Here is an 18,971-nt window from a genome sequence, read left to right as displayed (position 1 = left end):
AAAAATTAAGTCAGGGCCAAATGCAACCATGAAAAGACGATATAGGTGAGGTATACAGTGACAATAATGCCGATCAGTGAGTGTGTCGTTCAAAGATTTGGGATCCATACGCCCATGCGACATTATTCCTCCCAACACCGTAGCACCTGGCCCACCAAAACGATCATTTTCGACGAAGTACCTTCAGGTGGCGAGAGATATGAACATGTAATGCACCCGGGAACTTTGTCGAACATGTTCCTTTTCGTGGTGCAGGTGTTATGATGTTGGGTGGCAAAATGTTGTATGCGCGTGCTGACCTCCAAATCTTTGAACACGGTACAGTCACTGGTCAGTGTGAAACGTCCCCTTAAAAATTTTTTTTAACTACTGTGCTGGAAAACCGCTTACGTTATTCGCTTTTCAAACAGCTGAGCAAAACTGAACGTACTCAGACATTACTCTCTTTACTTATTCTGATCATCACTAAACTGACACACAATATTTTTAGCGCAACGCAATCTGATTTTTAATAATCCCTACAAAAGAATGGCCCTGACTAACAATAACCTATACCTTTCATGAATCACTTACCTCACAAAAATCTTCGTTACTGGAACTACTGCAATACAGCGAGCGCCAATACTGCCAGCTAAATAAAAGATTCTAACTACTGAAGGCACTAACTACTGACAGGCACAGTTAGCAAATGAAAGATTTTGATAGAGAACAAACAATGTATTTACCTTAATAGTGTTCAAAAGTCATTATATATATATATATATATATATATATATATATATATATATATATATATATATATATATAAGTTCATGACATCCAGTCTTACAAATTTACTGTCTCTGATGGACACACGTCCAGATCATCCGCTCTCAAAACTCCGTCATCTCACTTCCCACATCCACCACTGCTGGTGGCTCACCTCCAACTGCGCAACGCTACGCGCTGTTAACAGCCAACTTCCCAACACTACAGTAGCAAACAACAATGCAAACCAGCCACAGACTTCACACAGCACAGTCAGTGACTTTCATATAGAGCGCTACGTGGCGTTACCAAGGTAAAAACCTAAACAGGCTACTTACAAGTGTTAATGTGCCACTGTACTCCTTCCCCAAGAGAGTCTTTTCGGGGGAGCATTTGGCCCTTATTTCATTTTTATGAATGACAGTGCACAACGATATCTAACTGCGCAGGTGAATGAGATCTTGGAATGAGAGGATGCTCGGGAAATGGAATAGTCTGTCCGTTTCCCCGACTTAAGTCCCATCAAACACTTGTGGTATGCGTTGAGGAAACGAATTCCAGCACGCATCAACGACCGTCCAGCAGTCGCCAACAGCCCTACTACAAGAAGTCACTATCGATCTTATGGACAGCATGGGAGCACATTGCAGAGCGTGCACTGCCGTCCGCGGTGACCACACAACCTATTAAGAACCATGTCCCGCCTTTTTTAATGTTCAAGGGACCATCATGAACTGCGGTAATGGAAATGGAAATGAGCGTTTGGCGTCATTGGCCGGGAGGCCCCTTGCGGGGCAGGTCCGGCCCCCTTGTTGCAGGTCTTATTACATTGGCCGCCACATTGGGCGACTTGCGCCCCGGATGGGGATGAAATGATGACGAAGACAACACAACACCCAGTCCCTGTGCGGAGAAAATCCCCGCCCCAGCCGGGAATCGAACCCAGGCCCGTACGACGACAATCCGTCACGCTGACCACTCAGCTATCGGGGCGGACATGAACTGCGGTGAATTCGGGACAATTATTGCCTTTGAACAAAAGAGTAATTTCTGGTCATCTCATTTTTCTACTCTCAGATTTCTACACTGTTCTGTGGCAGTTCTTTCTCTGTAAGGTCCAAGCTCCACCAAGCTACGTTTCTTGGCACCGACAAGTCATGCGAAAGTTTCTTACGTCTATAAGTTTTGCACACCAGTGTATATCGGTATTCAGCAAGACACTGCACGGTAGTGATGGGCAGATTCCGGAGTTTTTTACTCGAGAACCGAAAGGAATCGAATACACAGCCGAAGGCAGTGAACTTGCAAGAGTACAACCTAGGTGATAGGGCCACTGTACGCTGCAGTCTCAACCGCCAGTACAGCTCTTGCCTGTGTATCTCTGTGTTCGCGTCATTAATGTGAGATTTCATATTACCTTCCGCTTATTATAGTCTCAGAATGCTGCCTGATAATCATGTTATTATATTTCCGTTATTCGAAATATTTTATTCGTTTATGTTTTCATAATCACTTGTGAGACGCAATGGAACAATTCTTAGCGAAATTCAGTGCGGTCTTATTAACGCAACTGTAAAAGAAACGTGATCAAATAATATTGTTTCTATACATTTTCCAATGCAGCTTTCCTTTTTTGTATAACAATGAAATAAGTAGGAGATATTGGCCGAATTTCCGCGGTAAGAGGCAGCTGGGTAAGCGAAAATACCGGGTGATCAAAAAGTCAGTATAAATTTGAAAACTGAATAAATCACGGAATAATGTAGATAGAGAGGTACAAATTGACACACATGCTTGGAATTACATGGGGTTTTATTAGAACCAAAAAAAAAAATACAAAAGTTCAAAAAATGTCCAATAGATGGCGTTTCATCTGATCAGAATAGCAATAATTAGCATAACAAATTAAGACAAAGCAAAGATGATGTTCTTTACAGGAAATGGTCAATATGTCCACCATAATTCCTCAACAATAGCTGTAGTCGAGGAATAATGTTGTGAACAGCACTGTAAAGCATGTCCGGAGTAATGGTGAGGCACTGGCGTCGGATGTTGTCTTTCAGCAACCCTAGAGATGTCGGTCGATCACGATACAATTGCGACTTCAGGTAACCCCAAAGCCAATAATCGTACGGACTGAAGTCTGGGGACCTGGGAGGCCAAGCATGACGATTGTCATGCGCAGTCACTGACGTTTTGCTGTCCAGCGCTATCTGTCGGACATTTTGTGAACTTTTTTTGTTCTAATAAAACCCCATGTCATTCCAAGCATGTGTGTCAATTTTTACCTCTCTATCTACATTATTCCGTGGTTTATAAAGTTTTCAAATCAATACTGACTTTTTGATCACCCGATAAATCTGAGAACCGAGAACTTTTACGAAAGCGATCAACAAGTGTCTTAGTCTTAAGTGCTGGCGACAGTAGTCGCTCCGAAAAATGAGGTCTTGTTTTCGGATGTGATATTCGAAAGCTCGACGTCAGTTGTGGAGAACACGTTGGAATAGATAACTAGCCTGTTCTCGGATTGCCCAACACTATCGCGCAGAATGTGGCACTTTCATGTTTCGCCAAGAGAACTACCAGCCTATTGTATTGTTCGAGGTCAGTCGACATCACGAGCAATAGTTTCGTTGAAATATGGCAGATTTTTAGCGACGCTACCCGATGACGCAGCGTCCCTACAGCCTCAACAACAAGATTTATGTTGTGTGTGGGGTCATTCGAAATGAATATCCAGAGAAAGAAGGTGGTGTGTAGAAGGGGAGGGGCAGAGGGAGAGGGTGTAACAGCATAGTAGTGTACGGAACTGCTGAGACGATGTGCTAGCAGGAGATCGTCTGGTCACTTAGCTCTATTTTAGTACTACCGACACATACAACACAAACCGTATTTACACGACTGAGGATGGCATGGTGCACGGATCTCACGGTTTTTTGACATGCTCTCCTGAGCAGCACTAGTAAATTGCCTGAACTATTTCCGGGTAAATTGACAAAATACTCATTTTCCTAAAAATAAAAAAAATTGTTAATTCAATGGTAGCTCCCCTAATTAAAATCATGTAACTAGAATGAGAAAGTAAAAAAAAAAAAAATGGACTCGAACGACAGCATACGTGCAGCGCAGTGACTTGGTCGCGATGCGCAATGGGATTGGCGACGAGCGTGCCTGTACCCCCGCCCCCATACCCCCAACCCTGCCCGCCTGCATGCAGTCTGCGCCGAGCGCCCCCTTTGCTACCCGCTGCTTACCTCGTTCTGTTGCAGCTTTCCTGTAAAATTACTGCCCTATAATCACCAACTGATAAAGATGACCACTCTAACACGAAACGACTAAACCGAGACGCGAGAAAAAAAAAAAAGGAATCTCGAATCCAGCAGTTATTAGACAGATAGAAACCCACTCTAAAACTTAGCCACATCTTGTTACTCTATTTTTTTTCTGACACATCGCAATCTTCCCCCATACTCCTCACATGTGATGCGTACTTGGAGACCAGTTCAGACGGGTGCCTTGACGCGGCGGATCACCGTGAGACTTGCAATCAAGCAAAACCTGAATGTACATTTTCTTTTCTTTTTTTCCATTAAACAGATTGGAAGCATGCCTTTCCTGTAAAAAGAACCATTGATTGCACATCTCACAGATTCGTCTCCTTTTCTCTCCCTGTGTGCGTTCGGCATGTCCAGTATGTGTTCATCAGTAACAAACGCACAGAAATTCGAAGCAGGGTATTCCAGAGCGAAATGAGACGGCACGGCCTCGTTGGACCGACCTGTGACCTGATTGATGCCTTCTGTGTGCACACTCTCTGTTGACAGACAGACGTCGTCTCCTGGCGCACGGGATGAACAGCGTCTCCAATCACACTCCGAGGGTATGACTAACCTTTTGATAGTGTACATTTTTATTAAAAGAACGTTAGTCTTAAAATGTGAAACCTAAACCTGTCTTGTGCTTTTCTTTGTGTTTACTCCTACTTTACTCGAGCGCATCCGTAGGGATATCAGTACAGCTGAGCGGAGTTCTTTCCGACAGTCACAAAGATGCGAGGGTGTGGACTGCAGTCCGCCGGAACCACCTCCACCTCCAAGTATCAACTGACTCTGTCCCGTTTTCTATACTAAAAAGTATTAAATTAAATTATAAACTTCTGCCGTATATTCTGTGTTATTTCTGGTATGGTTCTTGTTTTTTGTATTTTGTTTCTTCCACTCGTTTCCTCCTCACTAACTTTCAGCCCTAAAGCCTTATCTCAACTTCTCTCCTAATAAGAAAAAAAAAACCTTTAACACAAACTGTGATTTACTAAGTACTTCTATAAATACTTATTTGTATAAACATATATTTAAAAGCGCATCACACAGGTGCGAGGGACAAAGCCTAAAATGTATTTTGTCGTGCATTCAGCGCGAAGTTCATGCAAGGAGAGGAAAGCCACGTAACTCCAGGCATTTAAACGACACCTCAATAAAACCCATCCCCGGAATGGCTTGGACAATCTTCAAGGTAAAAATTTTAAAGAGAAACGCTTAAAGAGAATTATTAATTCCAGACAGAGCTCGAAGGACAGTTACACCTTACTTTCAGTTTAAATAGTCACAGAGACAAAACACAATTAAAAACACAGTACTTCTCCTTGCAAAATTATTTTTTTATATATTTTTTATAAATGGAATGAGTACTGCATCACTTATATGCATATATTCTTAGAATCACGTTTGAGTTCGGCTTTTCGTATGAGCTGCAGCTGTAGCATTGTTTTCTGGAAATGAATTCTCATTTTCAGATTAATGCCTGATGGTTCTGCTTATAACTATAGGATTACCTATTTAATATATATTAGTTAATTTGACTTTCTGATTTCGTGCAAGCATGATTCATTAGTAACTAACTGCTATAAATTTAAAGAAGTTGCTTAAAACAATTTTAATGAAATTTATTAAATTTATACTGCGAACTCGCGATTGAATTCTCTTAGTTTCATTTGCTAAAAATGTTCATTGATTATTAAAAGTTTCCATATATTTAAATTTGTACTTTGAGATTATTAAACGACGGAAAGATACATCCCATTCTAATTTTTATCTTCTTTAAAATACTTTACATGTGAAATCATGTGATGTGAGAACATCCTCAACATCACAAATAAATTTTCTGAGGAGGCTACGACAAGTATGTAGTCTTAGAAATTTATTTACTATTGTGCCTGAAAGTTTTTTAAAATGAAAGAGTGTTTATGCAGTATTTTTTAAAGTTTTTGTATCACACCAGTTTCTTATAGAATTTTTGTATTCTTCACCGAACGTTATTTGAACTTCGCAGCCACAATCCTATCTACTTTACGAGTATCAAATTTTGTATACGTCTATATCTCTTGTTGTGCATTATTTTTTTCTTTATATTTTGTCTGATATGTATTTGGTTGCGTTCACAGTAGTTGTTTCTTGGCTCATGAAGTACCGTAGTTTTGTATGCACAAGGGCCTTGTTTGCAAGCAAGCTGCCGTTTTTACACTTCTCATTGTAGTGACACCCGCCCTTGGAACAACTGAACATGTACTATTGCCGATGACTTTTCAGGAACATACTTCAACTGTATCATGTTCATGGTGGCTTCTTCGGTGGTGCTAACGGTCGTCGTGCTCAACTATCATCATCGAACAGCAGATATTCACGAGATGCCTCAGTGGGTATGTCACTTCCTTCATTATCAAACTAAATAGAATAAAAGTACTTCTGTTCTCCATGTGTCAATAGCTTAAGAATGAACGTAGTTTAAACGTCTGGTTGTATATCAGTTTTTAGCGCATGTTGTAAAAAAAGGAATGTTTGCACAAGATCTTTATTAGGCCATCATTTCGTTTAATAACCGTCGTAATATACCAAAACACTACTCAACAGTGTTCCTCGAATGTTAAAAGCATTTCACAGCAGTACTCGATCAAACCGGCTTACTAATGATACCTAACAAAGCAAGAAGAGATATGTCATCATCATCAGTGTTCTGCCTAAAGGCAGGTTTTCGCATGGTAGTTCTCCAGGCTGTCCAGTCTTCTGCCATCCTTTTCAGGTCTGCATAATTTCCTCCTCCCTTTATGTCGTCTATCATGTTGTATCTCCTTCTTCCTCTCAGTCTTCTCACACAAACCAGTCCTTCCAAAGCATCTACTAGCAAGCGCTCCCTTCTCAATGAATGTCCCAACAAGTTCTTTTTCCTTTCTCTTACAACCTTCAGCAGACGTCTTCTCTCACCAAACCTTTCCAATACTCTTTCATTACTCACTCTTTCCATCCAGCTTATTCTCTCCATTCTCCTCCACATCCACATCTCAAATGCTTCTAACCTTTTTTCATCCTCTAGTCTCAGTGTCCATGTTTCCGCCCCATATACTGCCACACTCCAGACAAAACATTTGCTAAGTCTTTTCCTTAGTCCTTTATCTAATTTGCCACATAAGAGTCTCCTCTTTCTGTTGAATGCCTCCTTCGCTACGGCAATTCGAGTTTTCACCTCCTGGTGACATCTCAAGTCTTCAGCTATTGTGCTTCCAAGATATTTAAATTCACTTACTTGGCTAATGGTAGATTGTCCTATTTTAATATTGTACAGTCTGCGTCTTGTACTGATGACCATACTCTTTGTTTTTGCTGTTTTTATTTGCATCCCATATTCCACACAAGCTTCATTCAGATCTTTGAGCATGTTATTCACTGTCCGCTCACTTTCTGCCACTAATACCATGTCATCAGCAAATCTTAAACATTCTATTCTCTTTCCACCAATACATATTCCTCTTTTCCCATCTAAGCTTTTCGCAATAATCTCTTCAAGGTATACGTTAAACAACAGTGGGGAAAGGCAACAACCTTGTCTAACACCTCGGCCAATGCTGCTTCCTTCTGACATTTCATTTCCAATCCTTATCCTTACTTTCTGGTGTAAATATAGATTCTGTATCAGTCGTCTCTCTTTCCAATCTACTCCTTTCCTCTTCAAGATATCCATCAGCTTGTTCCACTGAACAAGCCTTTTCTAAATCTATAAAAACAGCAAAGATTTCTCTACCCTTTTCCATATATCTTTCCCCTATAGTTCTTAGCAGGCGAAAAGCATCTCTTGTTCCTTTTCCTCTTCTAAACCCGAAATGCTCCTCTGCAATCCCTCTATCCAGCTTGCCATGTAACCTTCTATTCAACACTCTCAGCAAGACTTTAGCTGCATGAGAAATTAGACTGATGGTCCGGTGCTCTTCACATTTTTAGTGTTTCACTTTTTCTCTATTGGTATCGTAGCTGTTGCAGCGAAGTCCTCAGGCCATTCCCCTTTGTCATATATCTTGTTACAAAGGTAGACTATTTCTTTTCTTGCCTTGTTTCCCAGACTCTTCAACAGTTCTGCTGGCAAATCATTTATTCCACATGCCTTCCTATTATTCATCTCCTTCAGCGCCTTTTCTACTTCTGCTTCCAAGATGGTAAAAATCCCTTTCCATCTTACAGCACATATTGCTCCTCTTCATCCTTAATTTCTCTTTGCATTTCATCCCCCTTATGCAGACATTCAATATATTCTTGCCATCTGTTCAAAACCTCCTGTGGTCCCTCTGCTAGAGTACCATCCGCTCTTTCTATTTCCATGTCATTCCTCTTTCTTTTACGTTCAAAAACTATTTCACTAGCTAGTCTATACATCATTTCATACTTTCCCTCTCGCTCCATTTTCTCTATTTCGTCGCATTTCTGTTTCATCCATTTTTCTCTTGCTTCTTCAGTTTCTCTTCTTAATTCATTATTCAGTTTCCTGTACCTCTTTTTGCCTTCTTCAGTTTCTACACTTTTCCACTTCCTTACATCTTTTTCAACATGTTTTCTGTTATCCATTCTTTCCTGGTGCTTTGGGATAGTCTAATTCCTAGTACTTCTTTGGCAGAGTCCATGAGTCCTTCCCTCATTTTTATCCACTTGTCATTAACACTTTCATCAACACTACCTCTTTGCCATTTTTCCATAAATCTCTTCTCCAAATCTGATGCCTTTCCTACCTCTTTGAGTCTATCTATGTTTAGTCTTTCCTTTGCTTTACCTCTCCAGACTTTTTTCAACTTCACTTGTATTTCTCCCAACACTAGGTTGTGGTCTGAATTTATATCCGCTCCTGGATAAGCTTTAGCATTCTTCAAACAGTTCCTAAACCTTTTTTGTATCAGGATGTAGTCCAGCTGATATCTTTCTTATTCAAATTTTTGATATCCATGTGTAACGTCTCCTTTTGTGGTGTTCAAATAATGTGTTACCCACTGCTAATGAATTTTCTTTACAGAAACTAATTAGTCGTTCACCTCTCTCAATTGTTATTCCTAATCCTAATTTTCCTACTGTATCTTCATCTCTTCCTTCACTCACCACTGCATTCGAGTCCCCCATGATGATAATGCAAGCATTTCTATTTTCTTTCTCGATGAGTTCTTGTATTTTCTCATAATATTCTTCCACTTCCTCATCTCTGTGCTGGCTGGCATGCAGACATACTACCCACAAGTTCATCAAGGCACTGTTGGTCATCAATAGCGATTCGGCGTAGATCCCTCAGAGTGACTGGTGGGTCACGTCGTCCATAAACAGAACTTTTCAATCTATTCCAGGCATGTTCGATAAGGTTCATGTCTGGAGAACATGCTAGCCACTCTATTCGTTATCCTGAAGGAAGTCATTCACAAGATGTGCACGATGGAGGCGCGAATCGTCGTCCATGAAGACGAATGTCTCACCAATATGCTGCCGATATGGTTGCACTATCGGTCGGAGGATGGCATTCGCGTTTCGTATGGCCGTTACGGCGCCTTCCATGATCACCAGCGGCGTGCGTCGGCCCCACATAATGCCACCGCAAAACAGCAGGGAACCTCCACCTTGCTGCACTCACTGGACAGTGTGTCTAAGGTGTTCAGCCTGGCCGGGTTGCCTCCAAACACGTCTCCGACGGTTATCTGGTTGAAGACATATACGTCACTCATCGGTGAAGAGAACGTGATGCCAATCCTGAGCGGTCCATTCGGCATGTTGCTGGGCCCATCTGTACCACGCTGCCTGGTGTCATGGTCGCAAAGATGGACCTCGCCATGGACGTCGGGAGTGAAGTTGCGCATCATGCAGCCTACAGCGTACAGTTTGAGTCGTAACACGACGTCCTGTGGCTGCACGAAAAGCATTATTCAACATGGTGGCGTCGCTGTCAGGGTTCCTCCGAGCCATAATCCGTAGGTAGCGGTCATCCACGGCAGTAGTTGCCTTTGGGCGGCCTGAGTGAGGCACGTCATCGACGGTTCCTGTCTCTCTGTCCGCACAACATCGCTTTGTTTCACTCAGAGACGCCTGGACATTTCCCTTGTTGAGAGCCCTTCCTGGCACAAAGTAACAATGCGGACGCGATCGAACCACGGTATTGACCGTCTAGGCATGGTTGAACTACAGACAACACGAGCCGTGTACCTCCTTCCTGGTGGAATTACTGGAATTGATCGGCTGTCGGACCCCCTCCGTCTAATAGGCGCTGGTCATGCATGGTAGTTTACATCTTTGAGCGGGTTTAGTGACATCTCTGAACAGTCAAAGGGACCGTGTCTGTAATACAATATCCACAGTCAACGTCTATCTTCAGGAGTTCTGGGAACCGGGGTGATGCAAAACTTTATTTGACGTGTGTACGTCTTTCGTTCAGTTATTTCTTCTCAGTGTAAGTTTTGAGTTATTGGTATTTGGCACGAAGTCTGATCGCTGTTACAACTAACTTCCTTAAACGATTGGTACTGCTTACCTCATGAACATAATGAATGACCTTTACAAACAGGAATGAGATTGTATATATTCCAGGTCAGGCAAAATTTTTAATCCGTTAAAACTGTTCCAGAATTATTCTGTACCGGTAACTCCTTTCATTATCCTCATTACTAGTTTTTGAATTTTAAATTATGGTTTTGCAACACTTGTATTTCCCCAGAACACCACACCATAACGTAATAACTATGTACAGTAGCAGTTTAAGTACATAGTACTGTTTCAGTATTATAGCAGCTCTTGATCGCTGTTAAGCCACAACCGTATTTGCTCATGCTTTTGTTCAGTAGGTTAACATGTTTCTTACCTTAATATTCTACCTAAACTCGTGGAAGCTTTGTGTAAAATATTTTTTCAGCACTGCATCCCAACAATTCTAGGATTATAGTTCTTCTCGTTTTTGGTCTTATGTCTAAGGCTCATCTATTTCCTTTTGTTCTCATTTACCATCATGGAAATTTCTTCCTGCTTCTTTATTTATCACAAAGACATTCTGCTCTAAATCAGCTTCATCGTGTTCTTTAGCAAAAATTCTATTACCATCTGTGAAAAATACTGGCTCTGTAGTTGACAAATGGTACAGTAAATAATTTATGAACACTAAGAATAACAGAGAGCCTAACATATAGTCATAAGAGACTCAATTTCTGCCTTTCATGTATTCGGAAAAGTAACTTTTATTTTGACATATTTCCACCATATATTTCCTGCCAGAAAGATATGACTTAAGCCACTTATCGGCAATCCACATATACAATGTTTGCATAACTTCCTAATAAGCTGATCAATACCGAAAAAAGCTTTAGACGCTTCTAAAAACAGACTTCAGTTTAGTTCAGCTAGGTCTATAGCAGTCAGGACTTACGTCAAGAAGTACAAAAAACAGGTACTGAGAACTTTACGACACAAAGATTAACGCCATAAACTTTTTATATTACAGCACACAATAATGCAGACCATGAACCGCCGAACTATGGTGTGTCTAACAAGCTCAACAATCGTAGGATTGTGATGTGTCACTGCTTATTTAGCTACTAACATCGCCAGAAACAAAATACGAGACAGGACAGACACTATACAATTAAATTTTCAAGGCGATGAATTAATTGGGAATTTCACAGCATTGTTAAACAGCTGGTACAGTGAGCCACTGCAGAGATCGCCCACTCACAGGCTGCAAACCCCTCCGTTTATCAGGACGAAGGCCAAGGAATCTGTGTGCTGTCGCCAGATGCAATAAAACAGGATTAAATATTACTTCATTTATTTCTTTGAATACACCTCGTCGGCATATCTTTGGCGATGACTGGTGGCTCAGCAAGCAGCGGAGGAATTTGATGATCCCAATGGCTGGCTCAGGCTGCCGTATCTCGTTGCATCAGCCCTCTGCTCACGAACAGCGACTTCTAGTAAGTGGGTTGCCGTCTGTGGTGTGGAAGGCGAGCCCCGTGATAAGTCCTGCTCGGTGCTCGCGGTGACCACGGCGCATGTTTGTTGTGTCTCACACACCGTTCTGGGCGTACTCTGTCCCTCCCTAGTCACTGCACATATTGTCCCATCAGATGGACCATGATGCTGGATGCCATGAGATCGTATTGAATGCTGATCGTGTGGCCCGCCGGTTTGGTAGCCCGCCTCACCCAAGTGATGCTGAAGTTTAGAGCAGTTTGTACCCCAGGCTGGAACTGTGTTGGTAGACTTCTGGACTGTCCATCAATGGTGGCTGGTACTGGAGGCTGGCTTCTATTATCCATGGCTACAGATCGGTGGTCATCATGTAAGGTAGCAGGAGTATGATGATACTGAAACAATCTCATACACAAGGTGTTCAAATACAGAAATCAGAGGATCGAGTGTGAACTACATGAATGCCACTGATCCTGCTGATTGACCGACTCTAGACTAGCGAGGTGGAGTATTTATGGCGTTGAGGAGAGGCTCTGATTTCTGACGTCATTCAACATGACCCAATCGGAATAGCTCTTTATGAGCTGTCAGTAGTCTTCCGTTCTGCTACATTTGCTTAAGCAATTTCAGTGTCTTAACAGCTTTGCCAAACCCCTGAGGCGTACTGTTGCAGCCCCCTTAGCTTTTCTTACATAGTGTTATGAGAGTAACGAAGGCAGTCTGCTCTGCACTCGTCTAACCCTTTCCGCTAAGCCTGCTCACACTTAGCTACAGAAGTGTTGTTGCACTCCTGGTAACCAACTAACCGTGCCACAATGTTTGCACCTAGCGGCTGGCTCGTATTGATACTCCCATGTGCTTCAGTAATACTTTATTTTATTTAATCGTATGCCTAGAGCCCCCCGTCGGGCAGACCGTTCGCCAGGTGCCGGTCCTTCAATTTGACGCCACTTCGGCGACCTGCAGTCGATGAGGATGATAGGAGGGTGACGAGGCCAGCACGACACCCGATCTCTGGTCGGGAAAAATTCCCCGACCCTGCCGGGAATCGAACCCGTGCCCAGAGGACTGACAATCCGGCACTCTGACCATTCAGCTACCGGGGACGGACTTCAGTAATACTGTCCTGCTTTAACTAAGAAAATTTCACTCTCTTGTTCTTACTTCCTTGATGGGTAACAGCATAAACTTGGCACACATTCCACGTTATATACGTATCCAATAATATGCAGGTATTCATACTTCAACAGAATCTCAAAGGTAATTGGGGTAACAAGCCAAACAAATTTCTTTGTGACGAGCCACTTGGAAGCAAGAGTTCGTTACATCAAATGTTTTTCTAGTGTTGTTGTTGTTGTCTTTAGTTCTAAAACTGTTTTGATGCAGTTCCCCACACCAGTATATCTTGTGTAAGTCGTTTCATCTCTGCTTAACTGCTGTAGCGACATCCATTGGCACCTGCTAACTAGTCCATCTTGTAGTCAAGTTTTGCCCTCGATATGATTCAATATCTCTTCATTATTTAATCGATCTTTACATCTAATACTCAGCAATCTTCTACAGCCCTAGCATTCAAGAGCTTCTATTCCTTTTTTTCTCTGTGTCTCTCTTACACAGGGTATAGTAGTATTTCAGTTACATAGACGGTGAGGCAAGCATTCTCAAATATTTGCAGAATCAATAAATACATTGACGTCAGTTTTAGCCAAGTTGTAACGGACAATATGGTACATTTCCTGACGTTCGCAGAAGATCCCGGGTTCGAGTCCCGGTCGGGGCACACATTTTCAACATGTCCCCAATGAAGTATATGAACGCCTGTTTTCAGCTAGTGTGTCTGTTTAATTATCATTTCATTTTGCAATTTGTGTTATGGTGTTTAAGTATTGCGTATTATTTAAAAGGCATGCATTAACTACCTTTTTAAACATTTTGATTTCCGTTATCTCTTTCTCTTCGTTACCTTTTTCGATTATTGTATAGCTTTATTCGCTGCTAGAAAATATTGTTTCAGTCTTTATTTTAATTTTTCACAGCACATGTACGTTAAGTCTGACTTTTGTTCCACAATCATGAGTAGAACAATTCTGTAGTCTGAATACTGTGTCCGTGTTCTGTGCTCTTCTTCCCCTGAAACTGGTACACTTGTTAAGGACTTGTGCCTACACAGGTACGAATGTAACTACTATGCGCTTTCTAATACACACTGATTACTCTAAGCCCATACCTACCTCTACATCCAAGAGAGCCTGTATAGGGAGAGAGTGGCCAACCGGACGATACGGCGGCCATTTTTCTGCCAAACTGCGGGCGGGACTCCCGAATGGCCAGTAGTGGAGTACACACTCACCGAATCAAAACCACAAGACAATATGGCGAAATCATTCGTTAAATGCCTTTCTTTACAGCTATAATATACTCATAGTAGCCTACTACGTACAGCAAAGGAAAATTTGATACACTGGCTGTAAAAATTATTCGTTACTTGCATTTATCTCCTTTAAGGTTCGTTTACTATACATATTGCAATGAAAGTAACGTAAATAAAAAAATATAGTGTATAGCATTTGTTCTGTATCGGAAGTGCCTGTATTACGTCAGATGGATGAAAGTCGTAAGCAGTTGTTCACTTGTGACATGCAAAAAGTGTGAGACGTATTAGTACTTCTTGTCACGTCTTCAGACTTTTCACACAGCCAATTTACTGGTCTGTTTCATATTGCAAGTTGTTTTATATGTAATAAAAAGCAAAAACGACTTACTTCGCATAGATAAGAAAATGGTTCAAATGGCTCTGAGCACTATGCGACTCAACTGCTGAGGTCATTACTCCCCTAGAACTTAGAACTAGTTAAACCTAACTAACCTAAGGACATCACAAACATTCATGCCCGAGGCAGGATTCGAACCTGCGACCGTAGCGGTCTTGCGGTTCCAAACTGCAGCGCCTTTAACCGCACGGCCACTTCGGCCGGCGCATAGATAAGAGTACTTGGTTGGTTTCCACAAGGCTCCTGTTCATATCAGCCCTGTTGACTGCGACTGCCCACTACTTTCGTCTTTCTTCAATGCGTGGAAATGCTAACATGCGAAATCCACCTTCGCCTTTATTGGAAAGCCAAATGCAGCACAACCTGGCATCGTTTACGAACGGCCGCAGAACGAATTACAGATGTCAAAAACAATACTGTACAATTACTACTGTGTTTACTTCAAACATGTAGGCCTACCGACTTCATCACAAAAAGCTTCATTATTTCAACTCGTACGTAAGATTGCAAAAGCTAATTACGTACTAAAAAACGTTATACAACTAAATCGAACATGCATGCACAACGCATAACAAGTCTCTCAATAATTCAAATACCTTTTAATCGTTTCCAAAAGTCCTCTGAAGTTCAACTCAAAAGCACGGTAAACATAGGAAGTGCGAGAGACGTTTGGCAGAAAAATCAACCAATCAAGATAATCAACCAATCACGGGCAACTTCACCTATGACCACTCTCTCTGTATACAGGCTCTCTACTACATCCGTTCTCCGCACGCCACCTTGTGGCTATGGCGGAAGGTATTATGTATCACTGATATTCATTTCCTTCCCAGTTCCATTGACAAATGGAGCAAAGGGAAAAAGACTGTCTATATGCCTCCGTACGAACCTAATATTATCTTTTCTTCGCGGTGTTTACGCGAAACCTACGTTGGCTTCAGTGGAACAGTTCTCCGATCAGCTACAAATATCTATTCTCTAAATTTTCGCAATAGTGCTTCGTGAAAAGAACATCATCTTCCCTCCAGAGATTTCGATTTGACTTCACGAAGTATCTCCATAACAATCGCATGTTGATCGAATCTACAGACAACAAATCTAGCAACGCGCTTCTGAACTGATGCGACGTCTTCCTCTAATCCGACCCGGTTTCGATCCGAAAGACTCCAGCAAGTATTCAAGAATGGGTCGCACAAGTGTTTTATACGTGCTCTCCTTAGTGGATGAGCTAGACTTTCCTAAAACTCTTCCAATAAACCGAAGTCGACCATACGTCTCCCTCGTTACCATCCTGATGCTGATGAGATTCTTTTTTGCTAGAACTTTCTTTTAGTTCCATTTTACCCGACTGACAATAATAGTCCTTAAAAGTTGTGTTTGTTGCATTATACAGGGTGTCGCACTTATTTTGACCACTCCAAATATCTTTTTAGCCAGAAGCAAAATAAAAATTTAGCAAACAAATGTTGTGTTACTACCGGACAGGACATTAAACAGCATGATTACCTTCCTTGTAGCTTTGTTCGTGACGAAGATATTAACAGCAGTACGTCTTTTTTAAATAACACACTATATTTTAAATTCACAAGGGGAGACCATAACGTTAGGATCAAAGATTTACTTCAAACTTTGTACACCTTTAGTAGGCCACTAAAACATTACGAGCAAATAATAAGGCGTACTACTCCGGAAATTCCGAGAAAATCGCAACAGAAGTTTTACCCATTATGTTCCTTACGTATCTGTGAATAGCGGCCGCAGGTTAGAGATCATTGTGATCAAGTGGTTAGCGATCGAGCTGTGTAAAAGAAACGTGTATGAGACGAGGGTCCGGCTCGCACTGAAGCTTAATTTTTTTAATCTATCCTGTCGGAAAAAAGAGAAAGTTTTCAAAATGTCAACGAGGTATGTTTTCCCTTGGTAACTCTGAACATTCCCTGTAAATGCGGGAAAACTGAATTCATTCGATGTCATAGATGCCATTTCAATTTATGTTTTCGATGTCTGTATGACAAATACCATCGTGCGTGTGATGTCGAGAGCACATCCGACGAATAATTGTGCATTATTCTTGTGGCCTGGCACATTGTGACTTACTACATAACTGAATAACGTCATTCGGACAATTATTTATCGAGGTTTGACTTGGGCTTTCCAAGCATGTCCCTCGTCCTTGAAAATTTAATTGCGAATAATAAACGCTCAAATAACATATGAAATTCACTACAACTTCCATAGACGCGCGTGATTTTTTTTTTTTTTCGTTACATTACCCCTCAAAAGTCATATACATTAAATTAACAGACTAGCGAGGAAAGAAATATAGAATATAATTTAAGTGTTTGCCGGATTCGAACATTCGCCTCTTCTTAAGTAATAGAACCCAGTACGTTGTCCTCGATGGTGATTGTTCATCGGAGGTGAGGGTATCATCTGGAGTGCCCCAGGGAAGTGTGGTAGGTCCGGTGTTGTTTTCTATCTACATAAATGATCTTTTGGATAGGGTGGATAGCAATGTGCGGCTGTTTGCTGATGATGCTGTGGTGTACGGGAAGGTGTCGTCGTTGAGCGACTGTAGAAGGATACAAGATGACTTGGACAGGATTAGTGATTAATGCAAAGAATGGCACCTAACTCTAAATATAGATAAATGTAAATTAATGCAGATGAATAGGAAAAAGAATCCCGTAATGTTTGAATACTCCATTAGTAGTGTAGCGCTTGACACAGTCACGTCTATTAAATATTTGGGCGTAACATTGCAGAGCGATATGAAGTGGGACAATCATATAATGCCAGTTGTGGGGAAGGCGGATAGTCGTCTTCGGTTCATTGGTAGAATTTAGGGAAGATGTGGTTCATCTGTAAAGGAGACCGCTTATAAAACACTAATACGACCTATTCTTGAGTACTGCTCGAGCGTTTGCGATCCATATCAGGTCGGATTGAGGGAGGACATGGAAGCAGTTCAGAGGCGGGCTGCTAGATTTGTTACTGGTAGGTTTGGTCATCACGCGAGTGTTACGGAAATGCTTCAGGAACTCTGGTGGGAGTCTCTGGAGGAATGGAGGCGTTCTTTTCGTGAATCGCTACTGAGGAAATTTAGAGAACCAGCATTTGAGGCTGACTGCAGTACAATTTTACTGCCGCCAACTTATATTTGGCGGAAAGACCAAACAGATAAGATAAGAGAGATTAGGCCTCGTACAGAGGCATATAGGCAGTCATTTTTCCCTCGTTTCGTTTGGGAGTGGAACAGGGAGAGAAAATGCTTGTTGTGGTACGAGGTATCCTCCGCCACGCACCGTATGGTGGATTGCGGAGTATGTATGTAGATGTAGACGTAGATGTACGCCCCACTTGCTAAGCGCGAACGTTAACCACAATGACTTCTTACAGCCAGCTCCTTCCTACAGATACATCACTTACATAATAGATGCGTAAAACTTCTCTTGCGCTTTTTTCAGAATTGCCAGAGTAGTGCACCTTACTACTCGCACATTATGGGGCCTACTAATGGTGCACAAACTTTGAAGAAAATCCGTGATCCCAACGTCGTAGTCTCCCTTGTCAGGAATCCACTTCCTCTCCTCCAGATTTGTTCAAAAACATGTCACTTTGTCACTCACGTAAACATGACATTATCATAAACGTAACACAAAAATGATTTTGACGAACCTGTGAAGGTATCAGGAGAAACATAACTCGTCCTCTTCCTAGAGCTGATATGAAACAAATGGAAGCACAAGGAAAACGCACACCGGCTATTCAGTCAACCGCTGAAGGTTTGTGTGAGTACAACGGACACCAACGAACAGAAGGCAGAAATGTCACATCCACGAATAGTCTCTTTCCTTCCATCTTCCCTTACGTCATGACTAGCCAATCGTAGTAGAGGGCCAATGAAACGTTTTACAACAGTGACGTCAGACATCGATAGTCTGTAATAAACAGAAGCACCTATCCCCATGCAAAACCAGTCGTGCCCTGAGGAAGGCCGTTGCAATTCGGCCGAAGCCTCGGTTTTAGTTTATTATAGTTGTTAGTTTTTAGCAATGACGCGGCATAATACCCAGAAGAACTTTAATCACTATTACACCGGCCGCGGAAGCCTACGTTCTTATAACTTAGAAGTAGTTATCCTCGGAATAGTGAAGCAACTTAAATCACTTAATAAAAGCAAGTCTTCCGGTCCAGACTGTATATC

General features: G+C 41.8%; 1 protein-coding gene across 1 annotated transcript in view; it reads left to right on the top strand.

Annotated features, from left to right (window-relative positions):
- Nucleotides 1-18,971, top strand: part of LOC124798962 (neuronal acetylcholine receptor subunit alpha-7-like) — a 341,236-nt gene that overhangs the window by 290,261 nt on the left and 32,004 nt on the right. Inside the window, exon 8 of the mRNA XM_047262497.1 lies at nt 6,333-6,442. Coding sequence (XP_047118453.1) covers nt 6,333-6,442 — 110 coding nt within the window. The remainder of the gene's footprint in view (nt 1-6,332; nt 6,443-18,971) is intronic.

Source organism: Schistocerca piceifrons, chromosome 5, assembly GCF_021461385.2.
Source record: "Schistocerca piceifrons isolate TAMUIC-IGC-003096 chromosome 5, iqSchPice1.1, whole genome shotgun sequence".
Taxonomy (NCBI): domain Eukaryota; kingdom Metazoa; phylum Arthropoda; class Insecta; order Orthoptera; family Acrididae; genus Schistocerca; species Schistocerca piceifrons.
Note: the sequence above shows the minus strand (reverse complement) of the source record. Positions and strands in the feature narration are given on the sequence as shown.